The following is a 16,249-nucleotide window of genomic DNA, read 5'->3' as shown; positions in this document are numbered from 1 at the left end:
AATTTAAATGTTCTTGTACCGATATCTTTTTTTTTGGTACAAAAAAAATTTAGGTCAGAGGTGGCTCCCCCAGTCTAGGGTCAGGGCATACCTAAGACCCAATTGGGATTTACATAGGATTTTACAGATTACCCACCAAGAGTGACGGTGGTGGGATTCGAACTTAGCCTTACAAGCTCAAATTCATGAATCTCAACCACTTGTGCCAACACTTATTGGCATTGTACCGATATCTTATTATTGATTTCTTAGTCACTTTTTAATATCTTGAAATCGCTAAGAAGTATATATTTTAGGTAACACATTTTATTTTTAGTTTTATATTTTTTTGAGATTGTTAAATGAGTGAAAACAGATGACAAAATTTATATTTTTATGATTTCTTGTAAATATCTTTTTTATTTTTACTATTAATTTCTGCCGTCTACTTTCACTAATTCAATAACCCTAAAAAGGTGTATAATTAAAATTTGGCAAAAGAGCAACTTTTGTCCTAGTAGTAGACTTAATTTATCAATTTGCCCTATCGTATTTTCGTATCAATTTAACCCTCGAAGTTGTTCAATTGCATCATTCTATACCCCTAAATTAAAACCCTAAATTATAAACCCTAAGCTCTAACCCCATAGCCTCTAAACCATAAACTCTAAATTATAAACTCTAACTTTAAGTTTATGATTTATAGTTTTAAGTTAGGGGTAGGGTATAAAATGATATAATTAAATAACTTTGAGAGATAAATTGATGTGAAAATATAATATGGACGAAAATGATAAATTGAATATATCCTAAAAGAAGACCCTTAAACATTAAAAGTTTTGTACTATCTATAAACGGATCCCGGCTCTTTTATATATATATAATCTTTTGTTTGAATTGATCTCAAAATTAGAAAAGAATAAATATTTTGTGAAAACCCAAACTTCAAACAAACTGTAGACGTGTTTTAATTCAGCTAATTATTTACATAGTTTAGGGATATATTAGTTTTTTGAGCAAGCAAAGCAAAGTAGTTGACAATGACAATGACAATGACAATGAGAATGATTTAGCCAACGAATGTATTATCTATTGGAATAAGCTAAATAGAGATTTATCAACTCACAGTTTCCTACTTTTCATTTGTACTATTTTTGTTTTTTTTAAAGAATAGTTCAAGTGATTTTATCCCTAAGCACTAACTTCACGTCCCCACCATTCATAAGCTTTTCCCACTTTCTTAATAACTCCGTAATGATTCGTATGCAACCACACAAGTAGGAAAGTGTCAATTATTTCCGAGTCTCTTTGTCAACTATTTTCGAGTTTAATTATTATGCCTGAGTTATATTATTGTTCATTATAATTGGAATTATTGTAATTATACTCTTCAATAGTGTAACTTACTTTAACAATAACTTCCATATCATATTAATAATATTCGTAAAATATTATAACAACAAAAGAATAAATTTTACTCGTAGCAAACCTATTATCACTTTCGCCCTTCGTATCAATTAACACTCAAAATTGTTCAATTGCATCATTCTATGCTATGCTCTTAACTTAAAACCATAAATTATAAATTTTAAACTCTAAACCATAACTCCATAACATCTAGACCCTAACTTACGATATACAATTTAAGATTTTAAGTTAGGGGTAAGATATACAATGATACAATTAGACAACTTTGAAAACTAAATTGATGCGAAAAGACGAAGGATTCAAATGATAAATTAGATATATTATATATATTTTTTTGAAATCCACATGAAGTTGGATTACTTTTAATTTGGTTAGTGCTAATGATGTTGACAGATAAACACAAATTCACCTACATTGGCATTAAATTGACATCTTGTACAGTAGTGCCAAAGATTCCTAATTTTCATTTTGATTAATCATCTCAAATGTAATCCACGTGCTTTTTTATGTTGGTTGGTATACATATAAGCACAACATAAATTAAATGGAAATTGGATGATCGAAATTCTCCCAAATTAATTGAACTTTATAGAATCATAAAATTGCAATCCCATCCATATATAAAAGTAAACTCATTTAGTATGGGCAAAAGGGTAATTTTCACCCATGTAGTAGATTTAATTTATCATTTTCGCTCCTATTGTATTTTCGTATCAATTTAGCACTCGAAATTGCTCAATTGCATCATTCTATATCCTCCCCTAATTTAAACCCTAAATTATAGATCTTAAACCCTAAATCATAACTTCATGACCTCTAAACCCTAAACCTAAACCACATATTAGGGTTTATAATTTAGGGTTTAAGTTAGGGGTAAGATATATAATGATGCAATTAAACAATTTTAAAGATTAAATTGAAACGAAAATACAATAGGAGCGAAAATGATAAATTAAATCTACTACAAAAGTAAAAATGACCCTTAAACCTATAGTATGTAATTATTATATGAAAATGGAAGGAACATAACAATATAATGTGTTTGCCATTTTATAGGTAAAAAAGATGCGGAAAATAGTCTACCACGTTTGAGGTGGGAAGCAAGAATCATATCCTTCACTACCCTCAAACTCTTCAAACTTGAAAATAGTTTCTTCTAAAAAAATCGGGTATATTGATAAGGATTTTTTTCCCACAAATAATAATAGAAAGGTGATGAATGTCTTATTTATTTAATGGCAAAAAGGTAATTTTTGCTCCTATAATAGATTCAACTTATCACTTTCGTCCCTATCATATTTGCGTATCAATTTAACCCTCAAAGTTACTCAATTGCATCATTTTATACCCTACTCTTAACTTAACATCCTAAATTATAAACACAAATCCTAAAACATAACCCCATAACCTCTAAGCCTATCTTAATGTTTATAATGTAGGGTTTTAAATTAGGTTAGGGTATAGAATGATGCAATTAAACAACTTTGAATCTAAATTGATACAAAAATACGATATGAGCGAAAATGATAAATTAGATCTACTACAGGGACAAATGTCACCCTTAAGCCTTATTTATTTTATCATAATAATACTTTTTATGATTCTATCTTTGATTATGATAATTCAAATAGAGTTACGTATTTATTATGATAATTGAAAATTTGAAATATTGTAACTAGCTAGTATAGGTTTTGATCTATAGCCTAAACACAAGTACCCTTTTTTTGGTTGAAATTTCCCATCTTTCTCTTATTATTTTTATATCACTTGTGATAATTTAGAGTAGAGTAATATACATTGTGAAAAATTAAAAGTTTAAAGTACTATAATCAGTGTAGTCACGTATGACTATGGTTGTTATTTTTTAAAGGTTTTAAGTTAGCGTATTAGAGATGCATGGTATTTAAGTGTTTATTGTCAAATGGTCGATAATCTTTAGAACATACACTATCACTTGTACGCACCCTAAATTAATGGGGGGAAACTCTACTCAACAATGAATAAAAAATAAAATATAATTCTTATTCTCCAATTTGGCCATTTTGAGTTAAGAATTTAATCATATTGTTCATACTATTTGTACTAAGACTAAAATTTTAAAATTAAAAAAATATAACGACTAAATCCATTATATATGCATAGTACCGGGACTAATGAGAAAATTTGACCATAACCAAATTATTCAAGCTTAAGCAGAGGGACCAAAAACCAGAAATAGACAAAGTTAAATTATACGAAATAGGTTTAACTAATATATTTCCCAATGAACACAATATATAAACAGCATATGGTCGTCAAAAATCCACCATTTTAATCTAACTTCAGTTGTTTCACCCTACATGATGGAACACGCATGAACATTATCATCGCTGAAGAAGGTGGCGAACTTCTCTTCGGGGGCGTTGGAAGAAGGTGCAGGGTAAGCTTGCGCCACGTTCCGAACAAATCCCGCCGGTGCCCTTTTGTCGTATGCCCCCGTCGCATACGGATATAAGGCCACATGCTGTGGGATATACGGCCAGAACTCCGCCCTCTTCCCCGTGCTCTTCACCCTCTTCAACACCCTGTTCGGATCCACGTTCCCGGTCACCGTCACGCGGTTTTGTTTCCTGATTACTTCGACAGTTTTTACGCCTATTAACAACATACAAGTAATGGGAAATAAGTATGGAGATGTTAATGATGTTATGAAACAGTGGGGGTTGGATTAATTAGACCTTTCATGTTGGTGACAGCATTTCTGACTCTTCTTTCACAGCCATCACAGTCCATTTTAACCTTGATTTCAACTGTCTGAAAAATTTTGACTGAATTAGTAGGAAAGTGGAGTTTTGCAGGTGATTTCTTGAATTGTTGATTCAAAGAAGAAGAAGAAGAAGAAAGGTACCTGCATTGGCTTGCGTTTGCTCCTCCTTTCGGAGACAATGCAAAAGTTTGAAATATAATCGAGAGCCCCCATGTTTGTTGCAGAAAGCTTGAGGGTACACAAAAAGAGAGTTGAAGAGAGAGAAAACCAAAGAAATGTGGACAGTGGACAGTGGACAGTGGACAGTGCACATGATAATGGGAATTTGAGACTTGGTATTTATACAGAAAAGGAATTGTTGTTTTTTAAATAAATAAAAAAGAATAAAGGAAACAGTAGATACTTAAAGCCCTTCATCTCATCTCATATGTCTAAAGTTTGAAAAAGATTAGGTCCAGAAGATAATGCTGGTTAGCATGAAAAAAAAATATTAAAGGAACAAAAGGTAATCCCACAAACCATACTTTATCTGTCTATGAATCTTTATGAACATAAATATTAAATTTTGGCCTGTGGTTGGAGTTTGAATTATTATTAAAATAGCAATAATAATGTCATTTGGTAGATTCCATATTAATATTTTCGCTTGAAATTCTACAAAGCAATTGTTCCATGTCTGGGGATTGGGCTCAATCATTGGTGGGTGAAATTGATTTATTCATCAGCATTCAGAAACAAGTTCAAATCATGTCTGGGTTGGAAAAAGGTTTAATCTGTAGGAGATTAAATCGAATCATGATGCTCCAGGAGTTCTGTAAACCTCGGGTATTCTTCTACACACGAATTACAACCAAGAGAATGCTACAATAGTAAAGAATGGGCATTTGCAGATCAAAATGGAAAAAGAATGGACAAGAGTCGTAAGCCAGTTTTTTTGTTATGGTGATAGAGAAAAAGAGGAAAGTGAAGATGCCTTGGGCCTAACAATGTTGAAGAATAAGAGAATCAGTGATCGCATCTGCCAGTGCCACCCTATCCCTATCCCATCTTCAAATCAACTCCATATTGCTTAAACATGAAGCTCAATGCGCCCTTTCTAAAAGCAAAAATTAGAGTGCTCCAAATTATCAGCGGTAGGTTGCATATTCCTTGGTAAATTTTGTAAAGCATGGAGTATTTGACATAGGCTGGTGGAAAAAGTAAAGCATAAGTACCACTTAAAAAATTTAGTAAGATGGAAATATGATATGATTTAAATATCAATGAATGAATTAAGCTTAAACTAAATAAAAAGAGTGTTCCCGTCCAAATTCCTTCCCTTTTGAAAGGATAAGATTTGACAAAAGAAGTAGAAAGAAACCTTTTCATTTTCTCTCTTTATATTCCTTTCAACCTAAGTAACCAAAACAAAAAGGAATCAAGGAAAGAAAGAAATACCAAATTTTCTTTCCATTTCATCCAAGATTCCTACAGAAAGCTACAATACATACGTGTATTCTTATCGTCATGTGTTATTTTAACATCTAAATCTTGTGAGAGTTGTATATTATATACACACACACACAAGTATGAAAACTGTACACCAGGTTGAGGAATTTCACCACTCGTATACCATGTGTATATTGAGTGATAAAAGAGAATATTGTTCTTTAAAAAATTACGTTCAAGCAGCGTATATAGGGTGTGCACATATTGTCAAAAATTTTAAATGTATACTACTTTATAATCATATCAAACTATTTAGAAAAAAAAATACTCAGAGCATTCGTGTTTGCTTAAATGTTCCAACAAAAAAAACAAGGAGTTTGCTTGAAAGAACTATTTTATGTATGAATGAAATGCAAACAAAATGGCTCCTCAGTTATAGTATCTTCAGTTTCTGACCACGTAAACCATTCCAAAAGGCTGCTGCAGTTGTCACCTTCTTACCAGGAAGTTGAACCTCCAATACCTGTTTCAAAACCGGCAAACAAGTAAATCAATAAGAAACTAAAAAATAAGATAAAAAAGCGCATTCGCTCCTCGCTTGTGGGATATGATTTAAGCTTTAGGATAGAAAATAAAGGTTTCTTGGTACATAAAACATAGCCAACAATACACATAAACATCCACTGGAAACACCGGAAACACAGGATTTTCGTGTACCTCAAGAGTAGTACGGCCTCCACAGGGAAACACCAATGCATCATCGACGGAAGTAATGTCATTTACATCATTTCCCTGAATTTTATATCATCAGGCCCTACTCTTGTGGTGATGATTTTAAGTTCCAGGGTATTATGGTTGCTACTTTTGTCGTCAACAACTAAAACTTTAGCTCGGGTTCCTGGCCAACCTGCAAATGCACGAACCTAAACAAGTTGCATGTCATGACTGTATTCTCAGATTCAAAGAAAGTGGAAGAGAAGACAACCTTATTATGTAGAACTAAAGCTTCTTCATCAAAGGATAGCCAAGATTCTTCTGGACTTATCTGCTTATATAAAGGGGGGGGGGATTAAGCAAAACTATGTACTCATTAAAGGTCGCTGATAGAGCCACCAAATGCATGATTGAACATATTATTTCACATTGGTTACTTGTGAACCATTAGTGAGTAGTAATCATGTGGAAATATATAACGTACACCAAAGAGGCAACAAGCCAGCAATATTCAAATAATTCATATGAATGATACTTGGAGAACAGATAAAAAAATTAAAGAGAATGGAACCCTTGCCTTTGGAGCCAAGGTAACTTTAGAATCATCTTGAGGTTCTGCATTCACTTTAGCAGATCCGTCAAATATGGAAGGAAGTTTGTGTACAAGAAGTTTAGACCCTGCATAACTTAAAAAATGAGACAATTCTCCCCAAGAGGAAATTAAATATAGCAACAAGGTAACTGCACTAAATAGTCTATTAGAATCTATGTACCAAGTACAGTGCCTATACAAGACAAAGAATCTATGAGAATTATGATTCTTGACAAGAAAGCAAGTCTTATAGTTTTATCATTCAGGTCTCGATCTCGTAAACTCTTTCCTGAGACTAATCACTAATTTATGCCCGCAAAAGGATATGAGTATGGAAAATGAAAGCAGCCTATGTCCTTAGAACAACACAAGTTATGTGGAAAAATATATAGCAGCTGTTAACGGAATTGTATGAGCTATTTTAAAAATAAAAATAGATGGAAGAGTTAGAGTGATTCATAAATCTTGATGATTACTATCTACAACCAATAAGTTTCATGCAAGCTGTTTGAGGGATAGTAGATAAACTGCAAGAGTTTTGGGTACGAAGCAGAACAAGATATGAGAAATTTAGGGAAGACAATAGGAGCACCTTCAGAAAATAGTAATGCTAGAAGATCTGGTGCCTGCATGTAAATCATATAAGCATTCATCAAATTAATCAATTTATGAGGTTATATATTGTAAATAGTGCAGGGTGCAAAATGTCAGTTTTGTAAGCTAGAACTGAAAAAAATGGCAGAGGCGAGAAAAGGTAAATAAGTATTATAGATGACAGAAAAGTCCATTTATCTTGTTAATCAAGTATTATAGATCTGGAGCAATTTGAAAATTTACAAAGGTAAATATTAATTGAACATTTAATGACTGAATCAGTGATTACTGATTTAGGAATTACTTTGAAAAATAAATACCCTTACTTTAATTTGGTCATCAACTTCGACTTTCTCCCGGGCAATGACAGGTCCAGCATCTAAGGCACGTACAGTAAATGCTAATGAGACTCCTGTCTCTTTAACACCATCCTAATGAAGAAACTGAATGGTTCCATATCATAGGAGAATTGTAAAAGCAGTCATAATTAAAATGAAATTTATCGTGAGGAGGAACCTGAAGTGCTCTTTGAACAGGAGCAGCACCACGGTACAATGGCAGTAGACTTGGGTGTATGTTGACTGTTCCTGAGAAAACAGAAGGATGCGTTACAACTGCTGAATGAAGATAGCATACCCTTAATCCTTAGTAAGACCATTGTTCTCCTAATGGATAACTATGCACAACTTTAAGCCTAGATTTGATTTGTATGCAAGTAGTTATGATAAAATGAGGGATCCTATAATAAATACACTACATGAAAATTCTTAAGAATTGTACTTCCCTCCTTTTCACCTATAGCTATGTTGCTAGAAAATTGAAAAGCAGTAAGGATCAAAAATGAAAACTGAAAATGATTTGAAATAACTTAGGGATATTGATCCTTAGCTGTTTAACAATCTAACAACACATATAGTTGGTGTCGATAAGACTCCAACTACAATAACAAATCTCTACTAGGTGGTAGATGCTTCACAAACTTAAGTCAACAAGACTAGCATTTGGTGGAAAGCTGATTCCGTAATGATCACATTACTATTATACATTCCAAGAAAAAAATAGTTTCAGTGTTTGTTGACTTGAGAACAAACATTTGATAAAAGCACAAACAAAGACATGTCAAAGAAGCAGAAACAAAAAACTCCAAATCCGTTAACAAAACTCTCATGGACTAACCTAATGATGGAATGTTGAGAAACTTGGTGGGTAAAATATTCCCATATGCTGCTGTAATGCAAAGTTCAGGCTGCAAATCTCTTAAACTGGACAAGAAGGTCTCCTATATAAAGTAGAAAGAAATACTTCTTATAAGCAGGTAAGGAAAGTTATTGGCTTTTATATAGTGCCATATCTCGCAAAGTAGAAATACTTCTAGCCGTATTTGGTTGCTTCAAAAGTGTATAAATAAAAACTGATGCATACAGACCAATACAGATCCCCCCCCCCCCACTCCTCTTTTCTTTCTTCCATACAATGATCTCTAGTAAACAAGATTTCCCAATTTCTAACAGGACCAAAAGTTCAATATTATTAGAACAAGATAGCAGTACAATTAGACTCAATTTTGAAGATCTGTTTCAGATCAATCAAATGAGCAATTGAGCACATTATCATGCAGTTTTAGATTTTCCATAAGAACTAATGAATGACTTAATCATCCAAATTATACTGAATGGGAACACTGAAAGAAAACTACCTCTCCAGCACGTTCAGGTGTGAAGATGAGGTCAGAAGGAAAGCCTCTAACAAGAGCATACTGAGCTACTGGTGAAGGCATCATCTTTCTGCCCCTATCTCTTCTAGAAGGAGGCTGGGTAACAATAGCTGCAATCTACATAAATTACAAATTAAACAATGACTATCAATGAAAAATGATAAAACTATGTCTCAAATAGCACACGTATTAATTTCTTTCTTCAGTCAATACATATACCAAATGATTCAAGGTACAATGCAAAGAAAACCAGTAAAGTTTCAATTCGCATACAATCTGGATTTTAAGATATTGGTTATCAGAATCCATTTCCCGGAAAATACCAAATATTTGGGATACTAACTGACAGGCTAACTCCCACTTTTCAAGTCGAATTATCAAGTACTTGAATCGTCGCTTCAATTAAAACACAACCGTCTACTGTGAAGCCTAAAACCATAAATAATAGCTAATTACCAATGAACATTATCTCCGATGAGGAAGATATTTTCAACAACTACCAGTAACCCATTATCAAAAGAGCTTATAAAAGACAAAAATAAGTTAAAAAAATTCAAACTTGCTTTTCCTCTGCAGTACCTCAAAAGAAGAACTTGGTGAAGCAGAGGCATTGAAGAGAGCATCGAGAACTGTAGCAGAGACCTTAAGAAAAGAACCCACTGTTTAAAAAATAAAACAAAACGGCATCGAAAAAAAAAATTATTTAAACATACAAGTGTATTATAAGGAAAATGAAGTTTTTGTTCCTAAGTAGTTTGAAGTACCTGAGGCGAACCCAAGAAGACAAGTGACTTTTTCTTTGAAGTAATAGAAGAAGAAGAAGTAGGTGCTACTGATGAAGATGCTGCTGCATTGATGCAGAAGAAACGACGCAGTATTGAGGGTGAATACATATCTATCTCTATTCTTCTCTATCTTTGTTCCTTTTCCTCTGCTGCTGAACTACGACTTAACCTGATCAGACGGGTAACCCGGTCCGGACAATGGCAAATAGTGATATCTAATGAAACGGCACCGCTTTGAACATCCCAAAATACCAAATATAATAGGATAAACTAGAAACCATGGTCACCAAATTTTGATTAAATTTTTATTTTAATAATTACAGTTTCAAAAATTATGTTATTATTACTCAAGTTATAAAAATTAATAAAATAATCACTGCATTGCAAATATTTATCAAATTGATTTCGGCCTAAATTAATACAAGATTAATACCTATTTTGATCCTTAAATTACAATTAAAATATCAATTTGGTCTTTTAATAATTTTTAAACTATAGTCCAAAAAAACTCTAAAATTATATAAAAAAAATTAATAATTTTTATAAGGACAAGTCGCACATTGTTTATATATGATTTTTTAAATATTTCAAATATAATTTTTTACACAAATATTCATTGAGTGGTTGAAGATTTTTTTTTAAAGAAATTGAGTGATTGAAGACAATACATATACATATGTGCTATTTTCGTCGCTATCCAATCAGCTCATGCTTTTGCTTGTGCAATTATGCAAAGACAAACACAATATCTTATGTTAGAGGATAAATTTCTATAATTTTAAGAATGAATAAACTTATAAAATTCTAGAGGGACAAAAATAATTTATAAATATAAAATTTAAAAGAATCTAAAAAATATAATAATTAAAAATTTTTTATGAGGACGATTACTCCTAACTGACCCCTCTAATCTATTTCTAAATTAAGTGTCTTCGGCACGAATAGTACACTATTTCTCCTTGACTAAAATTTGTACAATTATTCACCTATTATATTTTATTTCTTTTATTTTAGTCATGAGTGACGTCGACATGAGAAAAGTCATTAGATGACTTGCTATATAGGTAAAAAATACACTTATCTGAAAGTTTTTATTTTATTTATTTTTTATTAATCTTGGGTAAGTACAATGTAATATATGTTAAAAGATAAATCTCAACCATTTGATAGCGAACGCTCACACCCTTGACATTCCTGGTGCTTAAACTCGAGACTTCAAGGATTAATATTAAATTATTTTACCACCTCAATCGTATAGTTTGTATGTGTCGGAACCGTCTTTCGGTTGGGCCCCGGAATTGGGCTTCGACTTGAAAAATATAGATTGGAGTCGCCACCGATCATTTATTTTAAAATAAATGGGTTGATCGGATACCCTAGGTCTTACCTGATCTGCATCTTACCAGTGATATGTCGAGTTCGGGAGTCGGTTACGGTCAAGGAAGGATTAGCACCCTTGAACCGCCCTTTCGGTACTACATAATTTTCAGTTGTCTTAGATTAAGAAAATAGAAAGTTTAAATTAAAAAGGTAAAATAACGTTCCTAATTGCTTACCTCTGATTGATTGAAAACGAACCCTTTAAAAGTCAAAGAACGTAAAAAAAAGGTGGTAAAATAAAATGAGGAAAGTAGAAAAAAAACAGTTAATATACACATATAAATAAAAATGAAGACATGGAAGATAAAAGTACTAGGAAAGATATGAGGCAACTAGACAGAATAAAGAAAATAACAAGGTACACACAGCAGTATGAATAAATATAAAGAAAAAATAAAGAGAGAAAAAAAATGAAATAAGAATATGAACAAATAAATAGATAAAAATAGGAAAAATAATACAAACATATATAAAAATTTACGTAAGAAAAATATATGCAATAGAATAAAATATATAAAGAACGAAAAAGAAATATAAATAATATCTATACATAAAATATAATATAATATAGCATAAATAAATAAAAAACTAAAAAAATATAGTATACTATAACAATGTATATAAATGTATATATATAAAGGATCATAATAAAATAAAACAAACTTGGGTGGCCGAATTAAAAGAAAATCAGAAACAGAGACTGAATCTTAATGTAAATTGAGTTCAAAATTGAAATCAGGGACCAAATCGAGCTCTTAAACAAAACGAGAGGACCAAACGTGTAGTTTCTCCTTTTGTTAAGAAAAACACGCGGATTTGGGTTTAGTATATAACTTAAAATTGTTTTAAAAAATTCATTTGCTCTCTTCTCCTTAGCCGAATCACTCATCTCTCTCTCATTTCCTCTCCACATTCAACCGTGTTCTTCAATTGAAGAACACGACCACCATGAAATCCAGAAAACGGCCGATGGCCACCTTGCGCCGCCTCGCCGCCGCCGCTGAACGACGACGGCCGCCGTTCATCGGCGGCAAAACCTTTTTTTCATTTTTCAAAGCTCTTTTCCTCTGGTTTTCCAAAAATCCGGATAGTTTTTTTTAGATCGGGCCTCGGGATTACTAGATCTAACAAGACAGATCTAAAAGAACTTCCCGTTCATCGGCCGAAAATGGTTCTATTTGGTGTCTTTCGGAGCAAAACAACGAAACCAAGCAACGAGAACCACATGCAAGCCAAGTACACAACGAATCGAAGGTAAAAGGAAAAAAAAACAAATACCTTTATTTCTTTTGAAATTCGTACAAGAGTGCTTTGAAATAGCTATCTATTTGTTTCGTATGTTTTCTGGTATTTGTGCCTAAAGCTCTCTGATATTTCTCCTCCAAAAAACCTCCCTTAAAATCGTGTATGTTACCTCATTTTATAGCCTAGAAATCGACTATTTTTAGAGCGTAAGACTCCTAATAGGACTCTAACACTAATATGCTTTTTGACTTGTTGGTGCACCCGAAAAATCGGGGTTATTGGATTTGTTGCTGTTGGTGCCGAGGTCTCGCCGAAAAGCTCGGTCGTTTGGTTCGTGCGGCGCGAGGAGAAGCGGCTGAAGTGACCCTAGTTTCCTTGAATTTTGGTCCTTGGATCAACATTGGATCTAACGGTGGGGCTGAAGCGGCGCATGGTGAGCAAGAGAGGAGAAAGCTAGGGTTCTGGAAACCCTAGCTGGACCGGTTCATGGGTTTGGTTCTGGTCACGTGTGGGTTGTCTGCTGGGCTTGTTCTTTATTTGTATTTGAGCCTTAAAATGTAATAAATGCAAATGGATGAGAAAAAAATATGTATGTGATATATGTTATATAATTATAATATATGTATATATTATGTAATGTATATATACTATATACTATAAAAATTAACACGTGAATGTCATGCTCGGACGAAAATATGTGTCGACAGCTGCCCCTCTTTTTCTTTTTTCGTGGAACGAAAAATAGGACAAAGATAAAAAGACACAGATTTCGTTCATATCGAATCTCCTCTGTCGCGAAGTCGATTTCATATTGTAGTGATATGGAATTGAAGCCATAGTTCAGAATTGGAATGTGGCTTCTCGTTGTCTTTGGTGTAGTCAACTTTGGTCTTCTTCTCGGCTAAAGACTCGACAAGTCTTCGTTGACAGATATCTTTTCTCAAGTTGGATATCCTTCGTCGTGAAGTTGAAATCCAATCTAAAGATGGATGATGCTTGTGTGCACGATTCCCTTCGCCGTGAAATTGAAACCGCGGGTGGCCCCTTCATCTTGAAGTTGAGCCTGGAATTGGATATCCTTCCAAGTAAGTAGTATTGTTCCGGGTCCAATATCCTCCGTCGTGAAGTTGAAATTGGCTCTGGAATCGGGAAATTGTTTGTTGACAACCAGCCATCCCTTCGTTGTGAAGTTGAACTTGTGTTGTCTCGAGTATAATATCCTTCGCTGTGAAGTTGAAATTGACTCTGAATGAAATTTTGTTGACAACCAGCGGTCCCTTCGTCGTGAAGTTGAACTTGCGTTGTCTGGAGTCCAATATCCTTCGCTGTGAAGTTGAAATTGTCTCTGAAATTGAGAACCTTTTTATTGACAACCAGCGGTCCCTTCGTCGTGAAGTTGAACTTGTGTTGTCTGGAGTCCAATATCCTTCGTTGTGAAGTTGAAATTGGCCCTGAATTTGAGAAATGTTTATTGACAACCAGCGGTCCCTTCGTTGTGAAGTCAAACTTGCGTTGTCTGGAGTCCAATATCCTTCGTTGTGAAGTTGAAATTGGCCCTGAATTTGAGAAATGTTTGTTGACAACCAGCGGTCCCTTCGTCGTGAAGTTGAACTTGCGTTGTCTAGAGTCCAATATCATTCGTTGTGAAGTTGAAATTGGCCCTGAATTTGAGAAATGTTTGTTGACAACCAGTGGTCCCTTCGTCGTGAAGTTGAACTTGCGTTGTCTGGAGTCCAATATCCTCCGTTGTGAAGTTGAAATTGGCTCTGTATTTGAGAAATGTTTGTTGACAACCAGCGGTCCCTTCGTCGTGAAGTTGAACTTGCGTTGTCTGGAGTCCAATATCCTTCGTTGTGAAGTTGAAATTGACTCTGGGTAAAACCTGCAAAGATATGCATATATGCGATGTTAGGGATGTCATGCTCTTAGGTATGCCTAAAATGTATATGCAACATATGTTATTATGGGCTCTGGAGAGAAATCTTGATCTCCGGTGGCCTGTCGTTGTTGACTTTTGATTTTGAAAGTTTGAGGTTCCGATCTCTGACCTTGACTTCTTCAAATGTTTAAATCTGATGTGCACATTCTGTTTTTTCTTGATTTGGGAGATATTCCTCAACTATCTCAAGTATGTGCATGAGCCTTGATCGGCTCTTGGGTACCTGTACTTTTCAATGAATCTTTGTACAGTAATATGCGATTATCCTTCATAAAAAATAAATAAATCATTAGGTTTAAATCTAATTCAAGATGCTCAAAAGGAATTAGAGGAAAGATGGTCTTTATTCATAAGGGAGGAGAAGGACAAATAATACATGGCAAAAATTCTAGAAAGCGAATACACGATGATGTGTAAATGAACGTCTTAAATATCGATAATGTGGGCACTTCTGAGCTGAAAAAGTCGTTTGGTGACCTTGAATGCAGCCTTTGCCAAAGGATTTTTGAAAATGCGACAACGTTTGGGAGAGTGCAACATTTCTCCGATTTGTTGAGTTCGTAGAAGATTCATGTGTCGAGATGTTTCCACTGTTAATATCCAAATCTCCCTTTCCGGGTTTTCACCTTGGACTCATCCTTGGTTGCAAGACGCCCATTGCGGGTTTTCATCTTGAACCCACCTTATTTTCTCTTCTTTTGTTCTCTTTTTTCCTCTTTTTCTTTTTCTAATTTAGGGCGCCCTTTTGGGTTTTCACCCTAAACGTTCTTCTCTTTTTTTTTACTACTTAGGATGCCCTCTTGGGTTTTCATCCTAAGCGAAGTATTTCTTGACTGCATCCGAGTTGATGGGATGTGGCAGTTCAGGTCCGTCCATTTCAGTCAGGATGAGGGCTCCTCCGGAGAAAGCTTTTTTCACGACATAAGGTCCTTCCCAATTTGGAGTCCATTTTCCTCGAAAATCTTTCTGGACTGGCCAAATTCTTTTTAGCACCAGATCTCCCTCGCGGAATATTCTTGGGCGTACCTTTTTTTCATGTGCTCGGATCATTCGTTTCTGATAGATTTGACCATGATGAATGGCTTTTTGTCTTTTTTCATCTATCAGATTAAGCTGATCATATCTGGATTGTGCCCACTCTGCATCATCCAGTTTGACTTCTGACAAGACCCTGAGAGACGAAATCTCGACTTCAATGGGTAGCACTGCTTCCATTCCATAGGCTAGTGAAAATGGAGTTGCCCCAGTCGAAGTTCGTACCGAGGTTCGATAAGCGAACAAAGCAAAAGGCAACTTCTCATGCCAGTCTTTGTAAGTTTCAGTCGTTTTCTCCACTATCTTCTTAATATTTTTGTTTGCTGCTTCTACTGCTCCGTTCATCTTTGGTCTGTAAGCAGTGGAATTGTGATGTTTTATGTTGAACTGTTCGCAAGCAGCACTCATCATCTTGTTGTTCAAGTTTGTTGCGTTATCGGTGATAATCCTTTCAGGTAGACCATACCGACATATAATTTCTTTCTTCAGAAACTTGCAAATAGTGGATTGAGTGACACTGGCATATGACGCAGCCTCTACCCACTTTGTGAAATAGTCAATTGCTACGAGAATGAAACGGTGACCATTCGAAGCCTTCAGATAGATTTGCCCGATAACGTCCATGCCCCACACAGAGAAAGGCCATGGTGACGTCATTACATGAAGCGAA

The 16,249-nt window shown here is 34.3% G+C and overlaps 2 protein-coding genes across 2 annotated transcripts; both read right to left on the bottom strand.

Moving 5' to 3' along the window:
• Positions 1-3,664: 3,664 nt before the first annotated feature.
• LOC120120941 (heavy metal-associated isoprenylated plant protein 21-like) lies at positions 3,665-4,461 on the bottom strand. Its single transcript, XM_039140422.1, has 3 exons — positions 4,295-4,461; positions 4,125-4,200; positions 3,665-4,041 (listed from the first exon to the last, which is right to left on the bottom strand). The coding sequence occupies exons 1-3, from the start codon at positions 4,364-4,366 to the stop codon at positions 3,743-3,745; spliced, it is 447 nt and encodes a 148-aa protein (XP_038996353.1). The 5' UTR covers positions 4,367-4,461; the 3' UTR covers positions 3,665-3,742.
• Positions 4,462-5,922: 1,461 nt separating this feature from the next.
• Positions 5,923-10,128, bottom strand: LOC120121138 (methionyl-tRNA formyltransferase-like). Its single transcript, XM_039140587.1, is given in 12 exon segments — positions 5,923-6,104; positions 6,299-6,385; positions 6,388-6,504; positions 6,567-6,626; positions 6,873-6,973; positions 7,480-7,513; positions 7,808-7,912; positions 7,998-8,068; positions 8,658-8,760; positions 9,178-9,312; positions 9,775-9,837; positions 9,960-10,128. Coding segments are annotated over 12 exon segments (1,095 nt in total). The 5' UTR covers positions 10,089-10,128; the 3' UTR covers positions 5,923-6,014.
• Positions 10,129-16,249: the final 6,121 nt, after the last annotated feature.

The sequence above is a fragment of the Hibiscus syriacus genome, unplaced genomic scaffold, assembly GCF_006381635.1.
Source record: "Hibiscus syriacus cultivar Baekdansim isolate YM2019G1 unplaced genomic scaffold, ASM638163v2 tig00110356_pilon, whole genome shotgun sequence".
NCBI classification, from domain to species: domain Eukaryota; kingdom Viridiplantae; phylum Streptophyta; class Magnoliopsida; order Malvales; family Malvaceae; genus Hibiscus; species Hibiscus syriacus.
This window is presented reverse-complemented; position numbering and strand designations above follow the sequence as displayed.

Bases quoted from the DNA above. Each gene is read 5' to 3' on its own strand.
- LOC120120941 (XM_039140422.1), bottom strand. From the start codon at position 4,366: ATGGGGGCTCTCGATTATATTTCAAACTTTTGCATTGTCTCCGAAAGG. The intron at 4,201-4,294 runs GTACCTTTCTTC...AAAATTTTTCAG, and splicing joins GCAAACGCAAGCCAATGCAG to ACAGTTGAAATCAAGGTTAA. The intron at 4,042-4,124 runs GTCTAATTAATC...TGTTGTTAATAG, and splicing joins TGCTGTCACCAACATGAAAG to GCGTAAAAACTGTCGAAGTA.